The sequence below is a fragment of the Zingiber officinale genome, chromosome 2A (genome assembly GCF_018446385.1).
Source record: "Zingiber officinale cultivar Zhangliang chromosome 2A, Zo_v1.1, whole genome shotgun sequence".
In the NCBI taxonomy this organism is placed as follows: Eukaryota; Viridiplantae; Streptophyta; class Magnoliopsida; order Zingiberales; family Zingiberaceae; genus Zingiber; species Zingiber officinale.
Window position 1 is genome coordinate 10,926,556 of NC_055988.1, and position 18,880 is coordinate 10,945,435.

At 37.0% G+C, this 18,880-nt stretch overlaps 2 protein-coding genes across 5 annotated transcripts; one reads left to right on the top strand and one right to left on the bottom strand.

The window, feature by feature from the left end:
* Positions 1–4,755: 4,755 nt before the first annotated feature.
* On the top strand, positions 4,756–12,298 carry LOC122040707 (isocitrate dehydrogenase [NADP]-like). Its single transcript, XM_042600135.1, has 15 exons — positions 4,756–4,918; positions 6,970–7,013; positions 7,145–7,254; positions 9,427–9,464; positions 9,551–9,628; positions 9,713–9,766; positions 9,830–9,931; positions 10,024–10,109; positions 10,187–10,290; positions 10,389–10,457; positions 10,535–10,650; positions 10,767–10,801; positions 11,230–11,372; positions 11,719–11,841; positions 11,921–12,298. The coding sequence occupies exons 1-15, from the start codon at positions 4,870–4,872 to the stop codon at positions 12,000–12,002; spliced, it is 1,233 nt and encodes a 410-aa protein (XP_042456069.1). The 5' UTR covers positions 4,756–4,869; the 3' UTR covers positions 12,003–12,298.
* A 428-nt stretch (positions 12,299–12,726) lies between these two features.
* LOC122040710 (transcription factor GTE4-like) lies at positions 12,727–16,652 on the bottom strand. Of its 4 annotated transcripts, none has more exons than XR_006128705.1 (6): positions 14,533–16,650; positions 14,416–14,458; positions 14,210–14,329; positions 13,940–14,022; positions 13,270–13,341; positions 12,727–12,953 (listed from the first exon to the last, which is right to left on the bottom strand). XR_006128705.1 is itself a non-coding variant. In XM_042600136.1 (5 exons), the coding sequence occupies exons 1-4, from the start codon at positions 16,465–16,467 to the stop codon at positions 13,973–13,975; spliced, it is 2,148 nt and encodes a 715-aa protein (XP_042456070.1). In that variant the 5' UTR covers positions 16,468–16,650; the 3' UTR covers positions 13,057–13,341; positions 13,940–13,972. The 4 variants fall into 4 exon arrangements, 1 of the variants encoding a protein (XP_042456070.1); XR_006128704.1 differs by lacking the exon at positions 12,727–12,953 and adding an exon at positions 13,057–13,201; XM_042600136.1 differs by lacking the exon at positions 12,727–12,953 and having other exon boundaries at positions 13,057–13,341.
* Positions 16,653–18,880: the final 2,228 nt, after the last annotated feature.

Below are 18,880 nucleotides of genomic sequence, written 5' to 3' on the forward strand. Positions count from 1 at the left end.
CATATGCTAGGCTCTTGGTAGAGGTCTCAGTTCATGATGAGAAAATAAGAGAGGTTCCAATTACATTACCTACTTGTGCCCAACTTGACCTCCGGATCATTTATGAAGTCATGCCCGATTTTTGCGATGATTGTCGAAGACTTGGACATTGTAAAGAGGATTACAAGATTTTTGGCCACCGCTGTCCCAATAGCTCACAACCTACAAGAGGAAGACAACAATTTCAGTATAGAAAAAGTCGACCAATTCCTCCTTAAGGGCCTCCACAAGTCATTGATGACACTCCACCACAATTGGATTGTGTCCTGGGACAAGACCTTGTATTGGTTGCAACAGTTATTGAAGAATTGGTTTCAAAGAAGATAGGATCATCACATCTTCCAAATGTGCTCAACCCTCTTTCACAACTGGTTGTGGTATCACCTCTTCCATCCGAGAATAGTGTGGCTTCATCATCAAATTCAACTGATACTCAAGCCGATGTTAAGACGGTTGCTGCGTATCAAGAACAAATTAATTCAAGTGAGGCTACTTTTGTCACTCTAGGCACGAAGGACACTATCATTTCAGATAGTACCTTCATCCCTTATTTGATTCCAAGACCTATTGTGGAAGAACCTCTACTAACTTCAACCAAAGGGAGATGGACATCAAAGTGTGCAGCAAAGAGGTCGACATTTACGGGTTAGAATAGTCCGCTCATCTCGTGGTCGATGAAGATTGCATCTTGGAACATTAGGGGCATCCATAAACCCCTAAAACATGGGGGGTCATTCACCTCCTCAAGCAAAAGACAACCCAAGTTATAGCACTTATTGAAACCAAGCTTAATGAAGACTCCTTAGATTTTATTATGCGAAGGGAATTCTCAGGTATGGGGATGGCAAATAATTTCATTATTCTAATAGTGATCGTATTTTGCATCTATGGGATATAGACAGGGTCACTTGAATGTTATCAATGCATCAGATCAATTTATATATTGTTGTGTTCATTGCTTAATTACGGCTCAGTATTCTTTGGTGACATTTGTATATGACGTTCATTCTATCATAACAATGAGATCCTTATGGACTTCTCTTACCCTCCTTGGAGAAACGATTGTGGAACCTTGGCTTATTATGGGTGATTATAACTCACTATTAGTAATCCAAGACAAAGAAAGTGGGGAACCGATTTATAATTATCAGATTCATGATTTGGAGTGCTTTGTTGAAAATTGTGGTTTGGTTGATCTTCGCTTTATTGGGTGTCATTTGACATGGATGAATTGAATGGTTTCTTGCAAGCTAGATTGTGCTATAGTGAATTCACAATGGCTTATTGCGGATTATGAAAGTTATGTGAAATTTACATCCCCCGGTTGTCTATCTAAACACTCTTGTTGCATAGTTTCAACTTTTGCAAGGGAGAGCGGACCAATAGGTCATTAAAATTTTATAATATGTGGGCATTACATGATGGTTTCAAAGACTTGTTGGTAAACACATGAGAGGCACCCGTTTATGGCAATACACAATTTACTCTCAAGACAAAACTTACACGGTTGAAAGGTAAACTAAGGGAACTTGATAAGTTTCATTTTCAACATATCAAAGAGCAAGCACCAAGAGCAAAATCAGAGTTAGAAGATGTTCAAAGAACTCTTTCCTAATGGAGAAGAGCCCCCAAGTGACTATGGTACTATAAGAAAGAAGGCAATAATGCTAGCAGAGACGGAAAGATTTTTCTACCAACAACGTGCCAAGAGTATCTACCTCAAGAATAGTGATAGATGCACCAAAATTTTTATGACTTGATGAAGAGAAACAACAAAATAAATGTTATTATTACACTCATCAAATAATCTGGGGAACAAACAACTAGATTGGATGAAGTTGCTGAAGAATTTGTGGAATATTTTCAAGGCCGATCAAAGCTCTCCATTTGATGTTTCTTCCTTGCATGGGACTAGATTATCTCAAGCCCAAGCATTAGCCCTAGAAGCCACAATCACAGAGGAAGAAATCAAGAAGGCGTTATTTGATATAGGCGCCAATAAAGCCCCGGGTCCGGATCGTTACAATGCAAAATTCTTCACGACGGCTTGGGACAACATAGGGGTTGATTTCAAGGCGATAAAGGAATTCTTCATTAATAGTCGACTCCTCAAGCAATGAAATCACACCTTGATAGCTCTCATCCCTAAATCTAATCACGCTCTAAGAGTTTCAGATTTTAGGGCTATCTCATGTTGTATAATTTTGTACAAGATCATCTCTCCAAAGTATTGGCGGTAAGATTATCCAAAGTTATAGATATATTATTGGATCTGGCTCAATTAACTTTCATCAAAGGTCGATCCATAGGTGATAACATTCATTTAGCCCAATAATTATTGAGAAAGTATGCTTGTAAGCGGATTTCTCCAAGGTGTATGATCAAAGTTGATTTGCGCAAGGCTTTTGACATGATTGATTGGAGTTTTCTTATACCCGCACTTATTGATTTTGGGTTTCCCCAACAATTTTGTAGATGGATAAGGGAATGCATAACCATGGTCTCTTACTTCATTAGTCTAAATGGTGGATTGCATGATTTTTTTAGTGGAAGAAGAGGCTTGAGGCAAGGTGACCCCCTCTCCTTTGTTATTTGGCCTATGTTTAGAAGTTTTCTCACGTTCTATGAAAGTTATATCAAGGCTAAGTGCTTTTCATTATCATCCAAAATGTCAAGAAGTGGAACTCACACATATAGCATATGCTGATAGCCTCTGGTTATTTGCAAGGGCCGATATTTCTACTCTTAGCCTCATTATGGATTGCCTATTGGTTTTTGATGATAAAAAGGACCTTCAAGCAAATCCAATGAAATCCAACTTATATATGGTCAGGGTTAGTGACAAACTAAGGGAGGAGCTATTACACATAACCTATTTTCAACAAGGCATATTTCCCTTCCAATATCTTGGTATTCCATTAGCGATGAAGAAATTGAGGATTGCAAATTATGGGACACTTCTTGACTCCATAAGAAAGAAGGTTGTATCTTGGCCGAAGCACACACTTTCCCATGCTGGAAGATTGGAACTTGTAAGATCGGTACTTCAAGGAGTGGAATGTTTTTGGTTGTCTATCATTCCAATACCAAGTGGAGTTATTAACAAGATATATGACATTTCTCGTTCCTTTGTATGGTCAACAAAACATCCACCAATCTCTTGGGCTTCTATATGTCTACCCAAAGAAGAAGAAGGATATGGTTTACGTGATTTGCAAATATGGAATATGACTCTCTTATGTCTGATTCTATGGAATATTCAAAATCAAAGAGAGTCCCTTTGGGTCCATGGGTTCATCATCACTATCTCCAAAATATGGACTTTTGGCAATGGAAGAGTAAGCCTTCGGTCTCCCCCCTTATTAAACGCTTACTTTATATTCATGATGAGCTTGTACAACGAACTACCTCCATTGGCGCTGCAAACATGAAGATGATAGAGTGGTTTGTAGGGGAAAATAATGGGTCGACTTTGGCATATGAGTTTTCCCATCCAAAAGTGGCTAAAGTGGATTGATTTTCAGTGATATGGAAGTCATATATTTTACCCAAGCATAGGTTTATCTCTTGGTTACTTGCTCATGGAAGACTAAGAATGACGGATGCCATCTCATGTGAGTCCAACAAATTATGTGCATTGTGTCACCAACAAGATGAATCCAATAATCATATTTTCTTTGATTGTGACATTGTCAAACTCCTACTTGATAAAGTCAAGACATGGATGAGTATCACTTTTGACATCACCGATATGACCTCCTTTCTTGATACATTTCAGCAACATTATAAAGGTAAAGGATGTCAAATGAAAGCAAGACATCTTGCTCTATCTTCCATGATTTATCTCATATAGAATGCACGTAACATGAGCCATTTTGAGAATGTTGTACCTTGCTTTGAGAAGATATTTCACAAAGTCCAAGTTCATGTTTGGCGCTTTGTAGATATCAAATAATTCTTTCGTAATGTGTGGTAATATTTTGTGATATGCTCGGATGCCATACAAATTCCCAGTCATGTTTGGTACTTTGTAGATATTAGTGAGGCCTTGATGTGTGATGTTATGTATGAAGTTTGCTTAATGACGTCTTACAAAGTTATAAAACTGTTATGCACTTTGTAGACATCATATAATTGTATTTTGTTTTTTAGGAATATAATACGTTTATCTTCCTCCCCTAAAAAAAAGGAGAGAGACTTGCATACATATAAGAAGAGAGAAGAGAATTGCATACAGATAAGAGAGGTAAATAAAAAATTTAATTTTAATCACGTCAGATGATTCATATGAGATGTCGTCCACGGTGGTGTAAGATAAGTCGTCATGTCATAGAATATCATTGAATTAAAGCAACTCATGTCTACGATATAATAGTTAAGATCTCCAAAGATTAATCTCATTTAAGGTTTAATTTTAAATTATAGTGTCAGTAGGATGATAAATTTAAAAATATTAACTAATGAATCATGAGTATTTCCTACTTTTTCTATTCGTAAATTTCTATCGGTCAGATCGATTAAGTCTAAAGATTAATTTTAGAGTTAATCAATTCGAAGAATTAGATATTTAAATTATGAAAAAAAATTCATGTAACCAAACAAAGTTGAGCGTTACAAGATTCATCACAGGAATAATTGCCTTTCAGTCCTCTTAATTTTACATTTTACAAATAGGTAAAGATCTGGATCAAATCTTTATATTAACACGAAGGAGCCGGCGCTGCTGCTCTTTCCATCTGCTTGCTCTCGTTGCTCTCTATCCAACTCTGCATCTTCCTTTTCTCTCCACCTCGTCCAACTCCGCCCGATCTGTTGGCTTTGCGTCTAGAGATGGCATTCGAGAAGATCAAGGTCGCCAACCCTATCGTCGAGATGGACGGTGAGAATTCTGAATTCCATATCTCCATTTCCTCTAACTACCTGTTTCTCTCTTGTTTTTGTAACTTCAGCAGATCCGATCTGTTCCCGGCTTGTTATATTATTTTGAATGATTTTTTCGCGGTGGATCTTTGGTATTTGATCATGATAGTTGTGCCTATCGACTCCAATCTATTGTTGTTTGATCTTCGTTGTCTTTTTCATGGGTTGATAAAGTCCCGTTGGTTTTGATGCAAGTTTGTACCTTTTATTGTGTGGATATACTAAGAATTCTCTCGGTACACTTTTTTTTCTCCTCCTTATGTATTCTCTCTGTCGCTTGGCAGTGATTTAAACCCGTCGTTTGTTTCCTTAGATTTCCTGTAATTGGTTACTTGGAACTATTGGGGGAAAATAGCACTAAGTTTGATCCGCGTTTTCCCATGTTCTCATGTCGCTTTTAAAGGTTAGTTTAGTTAGTGAATCAGCGTGCAGCTTTTGGATCAAGTGGAAAGAAGAGTGCGTTTGAGCCACGCTTTCAACTGTGCTCATGTTATTTAAACGGTTAGTTTATGCAGGAATGTTTAGGTCAAATTTCCGGATTAAAGATTCACAAGTCCAATAAAATTGGAGTCTTCGTGAAATAGTAACATATGGTTTCAGAATGAAAATTGTAGTGCTATCTCGAGTAAAAGCAAATTTGCAAATAAATAAGTAAATAAATAAAACAAGGGCTGTCTATTATACCTGGCCTGTTAATGAATGCTTCAGCGACAATAATAATCTCCGGAGCACTTCCACTCTGTGCCATATAACGTTTATTGATCCTTGATCCTCACCTCAGAACGGCCAATGGAACTTTAAAACAGCTTCGTGAAAGTTTTCTGAGCTGAATTTTCAGATAGGGGCACTGATATTTTCTCCTTTTTTTATTATTATTTATTGTTATTTTTGTGTGTGTCAAATTTCGTCTGTATACTTAGTTATTGGGCTGACTGCCAAGAGATAAGATATTGTGTTTTTAATTCCATATTGTTAACGTAGTCTCAGCAGTGATCTTATGACTCAGTCAACTCAACATAAAGAAGAGATATTAAGTTGTATCAGTTTTTTTTTTTAATTTTTTTTTTATAGCTAAGTGATACACACTGACAAACGGACAACACTTCTACTATAAATAATAATCTTAACTCCACGCACTTATAAAGTTTGAATCTTGACCTTCTGTCTTATGTCTGACTAGGAATACTTGTTGTGTAAATGCTAAAGAAATTTCATTTAGTACATCAATTTCTTCTTTAGAAATTCCACTGAAATCTGCATGCACATTAAAGAGTTACAGGTCTCATTGGCATTTCTAGATGATTTATCATTTCTATTGAAGGTTAGAGTGAGCAAGCATTAACTGTAACAATTATGTCCATTTATCATCCTGATGAGTGATAGTGATTTGCTAGGTTTCAGTACCTTATTTAAGTTTTCCCGTTCTGTCCCTTGCTTTTTTTATCCTTAGTTCCTTGCAGATGCAGTTCCTTAAATTAGCAATTATTTTTTCTTTAACCTTTGTAATTGCCTTTCCATACTTTGTTCAAATCAACATAATTGCCCATCTGCTACATAAAATGTATCATTTTTGAAATATTATTCCTATTTTACTCATGTTGCATATTCAACTACCATCCTCCAAATGGAAATCATTAGTAACTCATAATCAGTAAACTTGATTGTTTTCTTATGTTGTTAAGGATTTTGCTTGTTATTTTAATTCACAAACCCATTTTGAGAGGAGTATGGGGATCAGAGAAAATTCCATGTAGTGTACTTATATGAAATTTAATTGATCTAGTTTCTTTATATGCATTTTTATTTTATTTTTAAAATGCACACAAGGTGTGGAGTTTTCAGTTTTGTGCATAAACACACAAAGGCAGTTTTTTTTCAGCGATCAACTTTGAATCAACTCTCTAGAAATGTTTCACTTTGTAAAACTTTGCTAGTGAATGTCACTGCAATTTTGTTTATGATGGGTTTTTTATGCATACCTGAATATGATAACCTCTTACTTTATGGCAGGGGACGAAATGACCCGAGTCTTTTGGAAATCAATTAAAGAAAAGGTGATAGATAATTTGCTTGTCTACTATAGATATTTTTTTCTAAATATCCTTGTAGATCCCTTTGTAAGAGAGCTCATAATGCATAAGATAAGAAGCTGCTAATATTGTAATATGTGGATTTCATTCTGCAGCTCATTTTTCCATTCTTGGACCTGGATATCAAATATTTTGATTTGGGCTTACCTCACCGTGATGCCACAGATGATAAAGTCACAATAGAGAGTGCAGAAGCCAGTCTTAAGTATGCCTCAAACTCTTGTTTTACTCTCTTTCTACTAGTTTAAGTATGTTAAATTCAAGTTGATTTAGTAATTTTCTAGTATTTGGTTGTATTCCTACTTTGGCTTTATGGCCTATGGATATGTCTTGAGGGGCTGCATGTGTCACAGCTAAAAATGGATTGATCAAATTAGAAACTGAAGCAAACTGTGTCAGGCTTACAAACCCTTGGCGACCCAGATAAACTGAATTGATGATTTTTATTGTTGTTTTGTTATCACAACTTATCAGTACATGTAAGTAGTATAGCAGTACCATTTCTTATGTCTTTATTACTAGTGGTTATTAGGATAATCCATTTGTAGTTTACACCAAATCCATTTCCATAGAACATTTTTTCAGGGAGTCATGATATCTACTTGTCCAGTTAAGAAATTCTTGCACCTCTACCACCAAATTTCCACATTCCATTGGTGAAGATCATCACTTAGAGGATGAATATTAGTTGAGGGACAAGCATGATGCTGCTGTAGGCCAGATGGTCAGAATCATTAATTATGCACCTGTTGGGGGTGACAGCTGTCAATACATACGGCCATCAATCAATGTGGTTATAGGGGAAGGGGCAACAGTATATCTGGTGGTTCACGAAGCTATAAGGCTGTGCAGTTCTAGCAAGAACAACCAGTAATTGACATGTTCACTGAAATATTTGTCGACATTGGCATGGTAATTGGAAGGTGTCAACAAGAGTTAGCAGGAGGGTAAGTAAAAGATATGGTAGACATAATCATGATAGCAGTGACTAATGAACTTTATATTGGGCATGCTTGCTTAGGGTAATTGGAAGAAGTGTCAACAAGAGTTAGCAGGAGGATAAGTAAAAGATATGGTAGACATAATCATCATAGCAGTGACTAATGAACTTTATATTGGGCATGCTTGCTTAGGGTAATTGGAAGAAGTGTCAACAAGAGTTAGGAGGAGGGTAAGTAAAAGATATGGTAGACATATAATCATGATAGCAGTGACTAATGAACTTTATATTGGGCATGCTTGCTTAGGGTTCAAAAAGTTGGCTAGTAGTTCCATACCAAACTATATTATGTAGATCTACTCGTGTAGTTCCATACCAGTCTGGACCTGCATTTTTATACTATCTAAACTTGAACCTGATATGTATTTGCTGTCTGAATTTGTCTAAATCTGTCTCAGGTTCTTATTTCTTTTACCTAAATCCTACAAAAATATGACAAATAGTTTCTAAACCTTCTGATTACAGACATAAATGTATATGAGGTTAGCTGCAAATTTCAAACATGAACTTGATCTAAATCTGATTTGTTTATACAATGTCACTATCTAAACCTGACCCAAACTCAAGTCCAAATATTTATTAAGCTGTGCATTTCTATGAGGAATGAGACCATAATTGACCGGATAAGTAATCGATTGTTGAAGCACACTGATTGGAAGTCTAAAAAAGGGCAACATGAAGACAAGTGATGCTTTAAAAAGCACATGCAGGTGGTATACAGTCAACCCATTGCCTAGTGCTAAGTGATATGTTTAGGAATTTGCAGAAGCATTTGTGGTTTGTGGTCGATATTAAATATTAAAAGTAGTTAGGACTTTTTCATGAAGGGGAGCCTTGGTGCAACGGTAAAGTTGTTGTCATGTGACCAAAAGGTCACGGGTTTGAATCCTGGAAACAACCCCTTGCAAAAAACAGGATAAGGCTGCGTACAATGGATCCTTCCCTGGGACCCGCATGGCGGGAGCTTCGTGCACCGGGCTGCCCTCTTAGTTAGGACTTTTTTCATAACTAAGAAGATAAGTTAAAAAAGACTGCACACAGAGGAGTCGAGGCAGTAGTTAGCTCTTGTCCGAAGGTGTGTTTTCTTAACTTTTAGTAATTTGCTAATATTTCAATACCAATGAACATTATGCAGACCTAGTCAATTAGTGCATCTAGACTGATTTATAGTACCAGGTTAATGGATTTTATTGTGTTCAAAACAGTATATCCTTTGTTTGCAATTTATTTCTTAGAATCTGAAATTGTTAACTTTAGGATTGACTTGGCATAGTAAACCAGTTTTTGAAAATTAAGTAATATTCAAATGTGTTTTGAATTGTTAATTGATAGTATGGTGTCTTGATCTCTTCTAAAGCTATTTTGATATGGTTGCAGATACAACGTAGCAATCAAATGTGCAACTATTACTCCAGGTAAAGAAAGCTGCATGAATCTGATGCATTGTGGATTACAATAGAATATGTGATCATTAAATTTGAATAATTTTGAATATTTACAGATGAAGCTCGGGTTAAGGAGTTCAACCTGAAATCAATGTGGAAAAGCCCTAATGGGACAATCAGGAATATTTTGAATGGTTAGACTGCTTGAATGATTCACGTATCTAGAGAGCCAATTATTTGCAAAAGGTTGACTGATCCCCCCCTTATGTTTTTTGCAGGAACTGTATTTAGAGAGCCAATTATTTGCAAAAACATTCCGCGTCTTGTTCCAGGTACTTAGATATCACTTCATGCTCAATGTATGGTCTGTTTCACAATTTGTTTGGCATTCTTAGGATGGACAAAACCAATTTGCATTGGAAGGCATGCCTTCGGTGATCAATACCGAGCAACCGACGCAGTAATTAAAGGACCTGGCAAGCTCAAATTAGTTTTTGGTATGCTTTTCCATTGATGTTCATAAACAACATCTGTTGTTGACTTTCTTTATTTATCATCTAATAAATGTTTGCCACTGTATTACTTTCAGAAGGAAAAGAAGAGGAAGTTGAACTTGAGGTGTTCAACTTCACTGGAGCAGGTGGAGTTGCCTTATCGATGTACAATACGGATGAGGTAATCTCCTAACATTGCCATTTTTTATATCGGCTTGCTATAACAATTGTACTTATTATTTGTCTTTGTATATATAGTCAATTCACTCCTTTGCTGAAGCTTCCATGGCTACCGCTTATCAAAAGAAATGGCCACTTTATCTCAGCACTAAGAATACAATTTTGAAGAAATATGATGGAAGGCATGTAGTGTGTTTTCTAATTTATTATGCTTGGCAATTTGTTCTTAAAGATTTTATATTAAAATTGATGGAAATATCTGATTAGTTGCAAATTATAGGTTCAAGGATATATTCCAAGACGTTTACGAAACTCAATGGAAATCCAAGTTTGAGGCTGCAGGAATTTGGTTAGCTTTTCTGAACTACTTTCATGTTTAATCTATTCAAAATTCCTTTACTATCTCAGTGCATGTTGCTTTGATAGGTATGAACACCGTCTCATTGATGACATGGTTGCATATGCACTAAAGAGTGAAGGTGGCTATGTATGGGCTTGCAAAAACTATGATGGAGATGTGCAGAGTGATTTCCTAGCTCAAGGTTTGAATTATACCGAGCACTCGTTTCCATTACTCAGCTGTGTTAAGCTTCACATCTTTATTAAATAGTTTATTTTAGCCAAATTTTTAATTATATAGTAAATCCTTTTTGTCCAGGTTTTGGTTCTCTTGGTTTGATGACATCAGTGCTGGTATGTGCCTGTGTAGCTACTATCGTCTAGTGTATTTCCAGTTGGAAAAATAAATTCATTGATCAGTTTTAAATTACTCAAAAATTTTGATCATTCTGTTTTGTTTGATTTAACATCTTCGATCTGACTCGTGTACTGAAGATAAGTGTAATGATTTTGAAAGTAACACTTATGTTCCTTTGCAGTAAGTGAAACTGACTTAAGTGCATGCTCTTTGTACTAGAGAACCCTGTTTTTGCACAAGGCCTAAATTCCCTTGAAAATATAGATAAGAAAGCCAAACCTTGTGTGGATCAAATATTAACTATTTTGGATGTTTTAATGCCCTTGAACTAACCTGTGCTGTTATTGCCTTTGATTAATGGTGAGGTTTAGAGTATTCATGCTGACCTGCAAGACAATAATCCAAAAAAATTCATGCATTTTAGGTGTGCCCAGATGGGAAGACCATTGAAGCTGAAGCTGCACATGGAACAGTTACACGCCATTACCGTGTTCATCAGAAAGGTGGTGAAACTAGTACAAACAGTATAGCCTCTATCTTTGCCTGGTCAAGAGGGCTTGCCCACAGGTGCGGATTCTTTTTTCCATCATTTTGATTGATTACTAATATCCTAAGACAATCGTCAACCATATGCTGTGTTTCTTCCAATTAATTAAGATTGGCTAATTTAAAATGAGTAATCGCATCCATATAATACCCAAATTTATTTATTCTAACAAATTGTGCCTTGACAATCTTTTGCTTCTGGCTTCTCTTCATGTGTGGTTTATATTTACATATGATTTTGGCAACATGTTTATATATTTACATATGATTTTGGCAACATGTTTAAAATGCACGTACCAAATGGTTACCTTTGAGGGGGAAAGTCACATTTTCAATGTGAAGTAAAACTCTTCTGATGATTTATCAGGGCTAAGTTGGATGACAATGCTAGATTGCTTGATTTCACCGAGAAGCTGGAATCTGCTTGCGTCGGAACGGTTGAATCTGGGAAGATGACCAAAGATCTCGCGCTTCTCATTCACGGATCCAGGTACTCTTAACCTCCAACAGCTATAACTCTCCAAGCAACAATTATTCATGTTTTCTAATCAAAGTGTCTCTTTGCTCAGTGTCACTAGAGCCCATTATCTGAACACTGAAGAGTTCATCGATGCTGTGGCATCTGAGCTGAGAGCTAGGCTTTCTGCATAAATCCCTCTGTGCCGAGCCCAATTATTCGCTCTGCCGTGCCGTTCCATTTGCAGGTTCCTGAATCGGGGGGTTGGGGAAGGTTCGCGACTTGTTTTACCTCAAATAAAAATTATTTTGAAATTGGGAAGAAAGATTTTCCATTCATCATTGCTTCTTCATAGTCTACCGATTATTTGAACATTTGACACTATAACTTATCCCCAATGGTTCATTGTTTAGAAGTATGACTTTCTAGCGCCTTTTAGTGGAACTGGAATTTGTAGTTGTTTCCCATGATATGATACTCTACTCGTCCATATTATTGACTTTAATGATCCAATTAAAATGCGAATGCAGTGTTTTCCACATATAAATCTGAAACGCCCTGCATATTATTACTGGGCAAAACCTTTTCGTGATTTACCTATCTATATCTACCAAGTGGCCCGTGATTAGACTGCTTGAAATGAACGGTATCACCTTTTAACCACAAATGTAATGCCACAAAACGTAAGCCGTAGACACACCCACCTCTGTAACTTACCAAGGTTAAGTTCAAATTTCCATTTCAAGAATAAAAACCCATCTATTAAAACCCAAATTATCAACAAAGGGTGACAAATTTATACACTTTTTTCAAAAGAACTAGGATTTATCGACCGACAGATCACCCATCAGCCGTGCTGTCATACCCCAGAAGCTGAGTGTGGATAGTTTGGCTTAATATTCTCGTAAAAATGAATCATCGTGTAAACTTGCACAACCAATTCAAAAATGAGGATTTGTCTCCGAGGTTACAAGTGCAATGCACACATAAATGCAAGAAAAATCATGGATTAGCTAGTTTTTCATAAGAAAGTTTATTACACATTTAAATAGAACCTCAAACCGCAGAGGGTCGACACCAGTAGCCCAACATTTTCAATTCTCACGTTCAGGAAACGCGCAACCAATACCTCCAACTGTTCGACTCTGAACAATATGCTAAGTGAGAGTCAAAAGGCCTACACATGGTTAAGTTAGAAAACAACACTTACATAAACAGAAAATGCTAGTGTACACGAACCGTGCAATGGGGACAAAAGATATAATTTAACCTGTCATTCTGAAACTACTACAAATCTTAAATCTTTCTGTACAAATATAAGCAGAAGAAACTGCTAAAAAGAAGTCCCATCTCAAAAAATTGCCGGTTTGTTGTGGTTAGCATCCTTATCCAACTACAAGAGTCAATAATAAGACCAGTTTCATGGGGGATACAATCATACAACTTATATGGAGTCATCACCTTTTTTTAGGCAAATTCACGGGAAAAACTTGGGAAGCAATTCGTCCACACATTCACAGAGCTTTGATATATCTGCAACCAACAAGGAGAATGGTATCATAATAATGCTTTCTGAATGACTCTTCCTTTGAAACAAGAGGCAAATATCGAGACATATTCTAATATTTTCTAAGAGTGAAGGTCTTCCAGGTGCACAGCCTGATGAGCATGGTAATCTTTGCCTACGGAGACATGCCCCTTTTTTTACTAGTTAATGGTTATTAACTAATGGAAACTTATAGACATTGGTAGCATAGCATATTTTCTAGGAGTGAAAACATTAGTTTGCTAAATGCGTAGCCATGGGACTACCAAAGATGAAACAAAAGACAAACATATCGAAAAAAGTTATTATACTCTATTTAAAAAGCATGTGCAAGAAAGCTCAGAAGAATAGACCAGTCACAGAAGAATGGAAAAGATCATGCAAGAAAGCTAAGAACAATAGAGCACACAGATAAAATAAAAATGTAAATTAGGATGGTAGTGAATGTGACCCCAACAAAATTATGAAATAATGGGAAAATATATGCAGCTACACTCAGAACAATAGACAAAATAATAAAAGAAGCCGCAAATATGATGTGATATTGTGAATATAATACAAGCAGCCAACAAGCAAACAAAATACCTTCCGTAGAAGCTATTTTATTTCTCTTCAGGATCAATGTGGCGCATCTGATTCATATGACGAGGAGCTTCCACTGTCAGAGTCTGCAATTAACAGTATAAGTTGACAATTGTACACAATAAAAACAAAACATAATTCAATTTTGTCTCCATTGACATACAGGATAATAAAATATACAATAGCTACATACAACATGCATTCTCAATTGGAAAACAAAAAATATATATATCCCTAATTTTGTAATCTGACTGTGTTGTATCAAAATATTACCACTATCCGAGCTTGAATCACTGCTAGATCCACTGGAACTACTTGATCCAATTGCATCATTGCCATTGTTCACTCCTCCAACAACTAGATGAGCAGCAACATCATTCTGGTCTTGCATTGCTAAAAAAATAAGCAAGTCAATCAACACATGATGAGAAAAAAAAACATATAACTATCAGCATAATTAATAAATGAAAATTTTATACCTTCGTCAGTTTGCTGTGCTGATGAAGCAACTGGATCAGGACCCTGTCATAAATGATAGAACATATAACTAGGATTATATAAAGAACATATATCTTCAAATCAAGAGAAACTCTTACCTCTCCATTCATTCTTTCTTGGCTGAGGTGCTCTGCCTCAGCCCTAGCCAGCATCGCTAGCTCTGCCTTCCTTTTGTGCTTACTTAATGTCTTCTTATAATTTGACACAAATCTATCAAGTTCCCAGAGCGTATCTGTGTCCACACTATCAATATCCACTTCAATCTCATCATCATGTTGACTCAAAGCAAAATTCCTCTTCTTAATAATTTCCACAACCAAATCCAACTTTTCCGGCGGCAGACTCTCCAAGTGACGACTTAAAGTTTGCTTCTCCTTCAATGTCATCTCCCTCTTGTACAAGTCTTTAGCCTTTGGTTTCTTCAAAGCAATAGGCCGGTCAAAATGGTGATACTGATTTTGTTCTTTTCGCAAATCAACAACTATCGGATGCACTGTGGAGTCTGACCTTTCCATAGTTCCCCTTAAAGGAGGAGCCCTTTTCTTATTGACTGAATATAAGTGGTGCAATTGATCTGTAAACTCAGTCTCAATCACAAGCCACCGTTCCTCAAAGATGTTGGACATCTCCCGTGCCATGAAATGAACATCCTGGCCATCAGGATTATATGTCATTGCATTCCTGAAAGTAAGTCTGACATCTTCTGCAAATTCTTCTGGAGTTTCATAGAAATGATCAGCAAGGCGAGATTTTACAGTGCCAAGGTCCATCGGGTGCTTAATGATCAAGAAATAATCATAGAGACCAAGACCATCAACATCTACTGGTTTATTAAACACCCATCCAAACTTGTGCTTCATGAGTTTCTCCAGCAATGCCCGACAGCTCTTGAAGGCACTAGTATATACTTTCTTTTCAGGCGATGTCTTATAATCTGATTCTGTAAAATTCTTCTTGCTTTTGCTGGTCTTGGACTTCTTCAGAGATGGTGGAGGAGGAATCTTATCCTTACCCAAAATGAAATCTGAACTATGAAAGTATTGGTTGGCCTTAGGTGTTCTCTTCTCCTTCTGTAAGGGCAATTCACTGATGTTATTCCTAGAACCAGCACCATGTGGCACTATGATGCTGAGCCGGGGACGAAAGGGGAGAAGAGCGGGACTGTTTGGAAGAGCATCAAAGACAACAGGTGCTCTCTGAATTGCCACAGGTGATGTCGCATGGTTCACCGAAAGTTGAGAACGGGCACCGGCACCACCTGCAGCAGGGACAGAAAATACCTCATCCACCAGCATCGAGTTAGCTATGCTATTCTTTCCACTGACATTGGGAGGCACTGGGATGTCAAAATAGGAATGTGCTGCGGGAGGGTCCACCGAATCAGCTTCAACAAGGGCTGGTGCTCTCTTTCCTGACATAGTAGTATTCCCATGATTAGCTGAGAATTGAGAAGGAGCTCCACCATCACCATCCACATGCACAGCAAAGAGCTCAATCTGACGGGCCTCAAGCCTCTTGAAAAGATCCCTCACCTGAGCGAGATCAGCAAGGAGCTTCTGCCGGATCTTCAGTAACTCCAGCTGCGATGGTTCGTCTCTCCCGTTCTCCAACGAGCCATTTTCGTGAGGGGCGGAGGCCTTGATGTCAGGCACGATCGTCCCCTCCGGGCATGGACGATTGAGGCTGAAGGGTTCGTTATCCGACACGGGGTGGAGACTGACCAGAGGCTGATGTCCAGAAGGAGGTTCCGCCGCCGGAGGCTGATGGAGGGAGGATTGAAGGTCGTCCTTGGTCTTTGTCGTCGTTAGGGTTTCACGGGATGACGGCTGAGGGTTTTCATCTAAGGTTCCGACGGGTGAGGGCTGAGGGTTCTCGGCTAGGGTTTCTCGGGATGACGGCTGCGGATCCTGGACCGCGCTTGGAGTGTTCTTCTTGGCACGGTTCCTCCGCGTATATACCTTGCAGTCGGCCCACCGGCGACTCTCACCGACGCCGTCGTCCGCGGTAGCGGCGGGAAGGGGGCCGGAATCCATGCATCAAACGGAGTAGGGGGATGCCGGCGGCCCGATCGGGCCTTGCAGACGTTCGGGATGGAAAACCCGATCGAAAGGAGGAAGAGAGGACCGGAGATGGAGAAAACCCTAACCCTAAAATCGCGAAATCGCGCGCACGCTTTCTCGTTCTTCGTGGAGCAATAAGAGGATCACAGAGGGGGGCGAGGATGGGGTGTTTAGGGTCGGTTTAGATCTCCTGCCAATCAGAATATTACGCGTCACATATGGTACTGGGGTGGAATAAAATTGCGGGTCCCAAAAAAGGAATCCAATTGCAAGTCGGGTAAACAGCGGCGTACGTGATACAAGCGGAACGGGAATCCGTCTTGTGCTGGGAAGATGACGTGCGAAGGCTTGTTTGTGACGTGGCCGCGGTTGCGTGGAATACGTAGAGCTTGTGCTTTTGAAAGTAAACGATGGGTGCTGACCGTCGTTAGACAGGCGGCCACGTATCTCTTTGTAAGCTGGCGAAGGAATTTTTTATAATACTTTAAGTGAATATTCTTTTAGAATCTAAGGATATGTAATTGTAAATTTCTTAAAGAACTTTATGTTGTTATATTATTGTCACATTAAAAATTAAAAATCATATTTTTTTTAAAATTCATTCTTTATTATTATAAAATCTTTTTCTTTTAAAAATTTTATTTTTTTTAAAATTTTCTTTTTATCCTCTCTCCATTATTTTTTTATAAACCTGGTCCCAAGATTTTTATACAAGTTTATAAAAAAAACTATAAACCCAACCTATATGGGGGAGGAGTTTATATTGAAAGATTTATAACATAAATTATATGTTATAAACCTCCCATTACATATGCCCTAATAAACAAACTTAATTACTAATAAAATTAAATTATTAATATTGAGAAATAAAAGTCATAACTAATTTATGAATAAATTTACCTGACCTTAATTATTTATATTTTATTGGAATTTATGTTATTTATAATAGGTTAAATTTATATATATATATATATATATATTTTACAATCGTATTTTTTTATTAAAAATCTCAATCCTTTAATAACTAATTTTGATAAATCTAAAATAAAATTATGTTAATATCTTTTTTTTCACACTAAAAATAATTTTAAGATTAAATCATAATTTTCTTTGATGATTTTATATATAAAAAATATATACTATCATAGTTTTCTTTAATCTCACGTCTTAGGATGGGTAATACCGCGAGCGGAGAATTTTCTATAAATACTTTATGTCAACGATATTAAAAAATATACATTTCTCGACTTTTTGACTAAAATCAAGTGTGATTAAAATTTTATATTACAGGCTAAAATAAAATTTTACCAAAAAATAATTATAATTATCGACCAAAGTTAGGTTTGGTCAACAATATTTTAGATTTGATTGGTAATTTTAAATTTTTTAATGGTCAGATTTAACCAGTAATTTTAATTTTTTTTAGGTTAAAATTATATTTGGTCTATAATTTTAAAATTTTATTGACCAAGTTAAATTTTGTTGGTAAATTTATTTATTTTTATTGTCTAAAGTTAGATTTGGTTGGTAATATTAATTTTTATTGAATGTCGCCCTTATGTTAAACTATTGCATGTGTCTGGCGAACCCACATGTAATGCGTGTACGATGACTAGTATATATATAACGTGATATGCTGTCGACCGTTCCTAGATCTAGGTGTCTCGATTCTTTTTTAAAAAAATATTTTTTTAAAAATCTTAAATCCTAAATACCCTAATACATATATTATATCTCATGAGCATTTAAAATTTGTTTAGTTTTAATTTTTTTTAGCTTAAGCACTATCACCCAACCCCTAAACTCTAAAGGTAAAATCTAATTGACTTAACTACGAAGCTAAAAAAATGTACATATTTCAATTGGGGTGCTTGGCTGGTGTTGGTCTTTAAAGACCAGCGCTAGCACTAGTTTGAAACCAACACTAGCGCGGTACTGGTTTTTAAAGAACAACACCAACGTTGATTTGAAACCAATATCAACGTGGTGCTGGTTTTTAAAGACCAACACTAGCACTAGTTTGAAACTAGCACCAAGTTTGAAACCAACACAGTGTGGTGCTGGTTTTTAAAGAACATCACTAGCGCTGGTTTGAAACTAGCACCAAGGCTGGTGTTGGTTTGTACAAACCAACACTAATGTTAGTGTTAGTTTGTACAAATCAGTATCACCTTATATGCATGAGAGAGAAAAGAGTTGTTTGCATGCATGAGAGAGAAAAATGTTGTATGCAGATGAAAGAGAGAGAAAAAAAAAGTTTAGGTCACGTCAGTTCATCTACGTTGAATTTCGTCCACTGTCACTCAAGTAAGAGTGTGCAGCATAATATATGTTGTGGACTGTTCACTGCGGAACGGTCCGCGATAGGTTAATTGAGGTGCTTGGA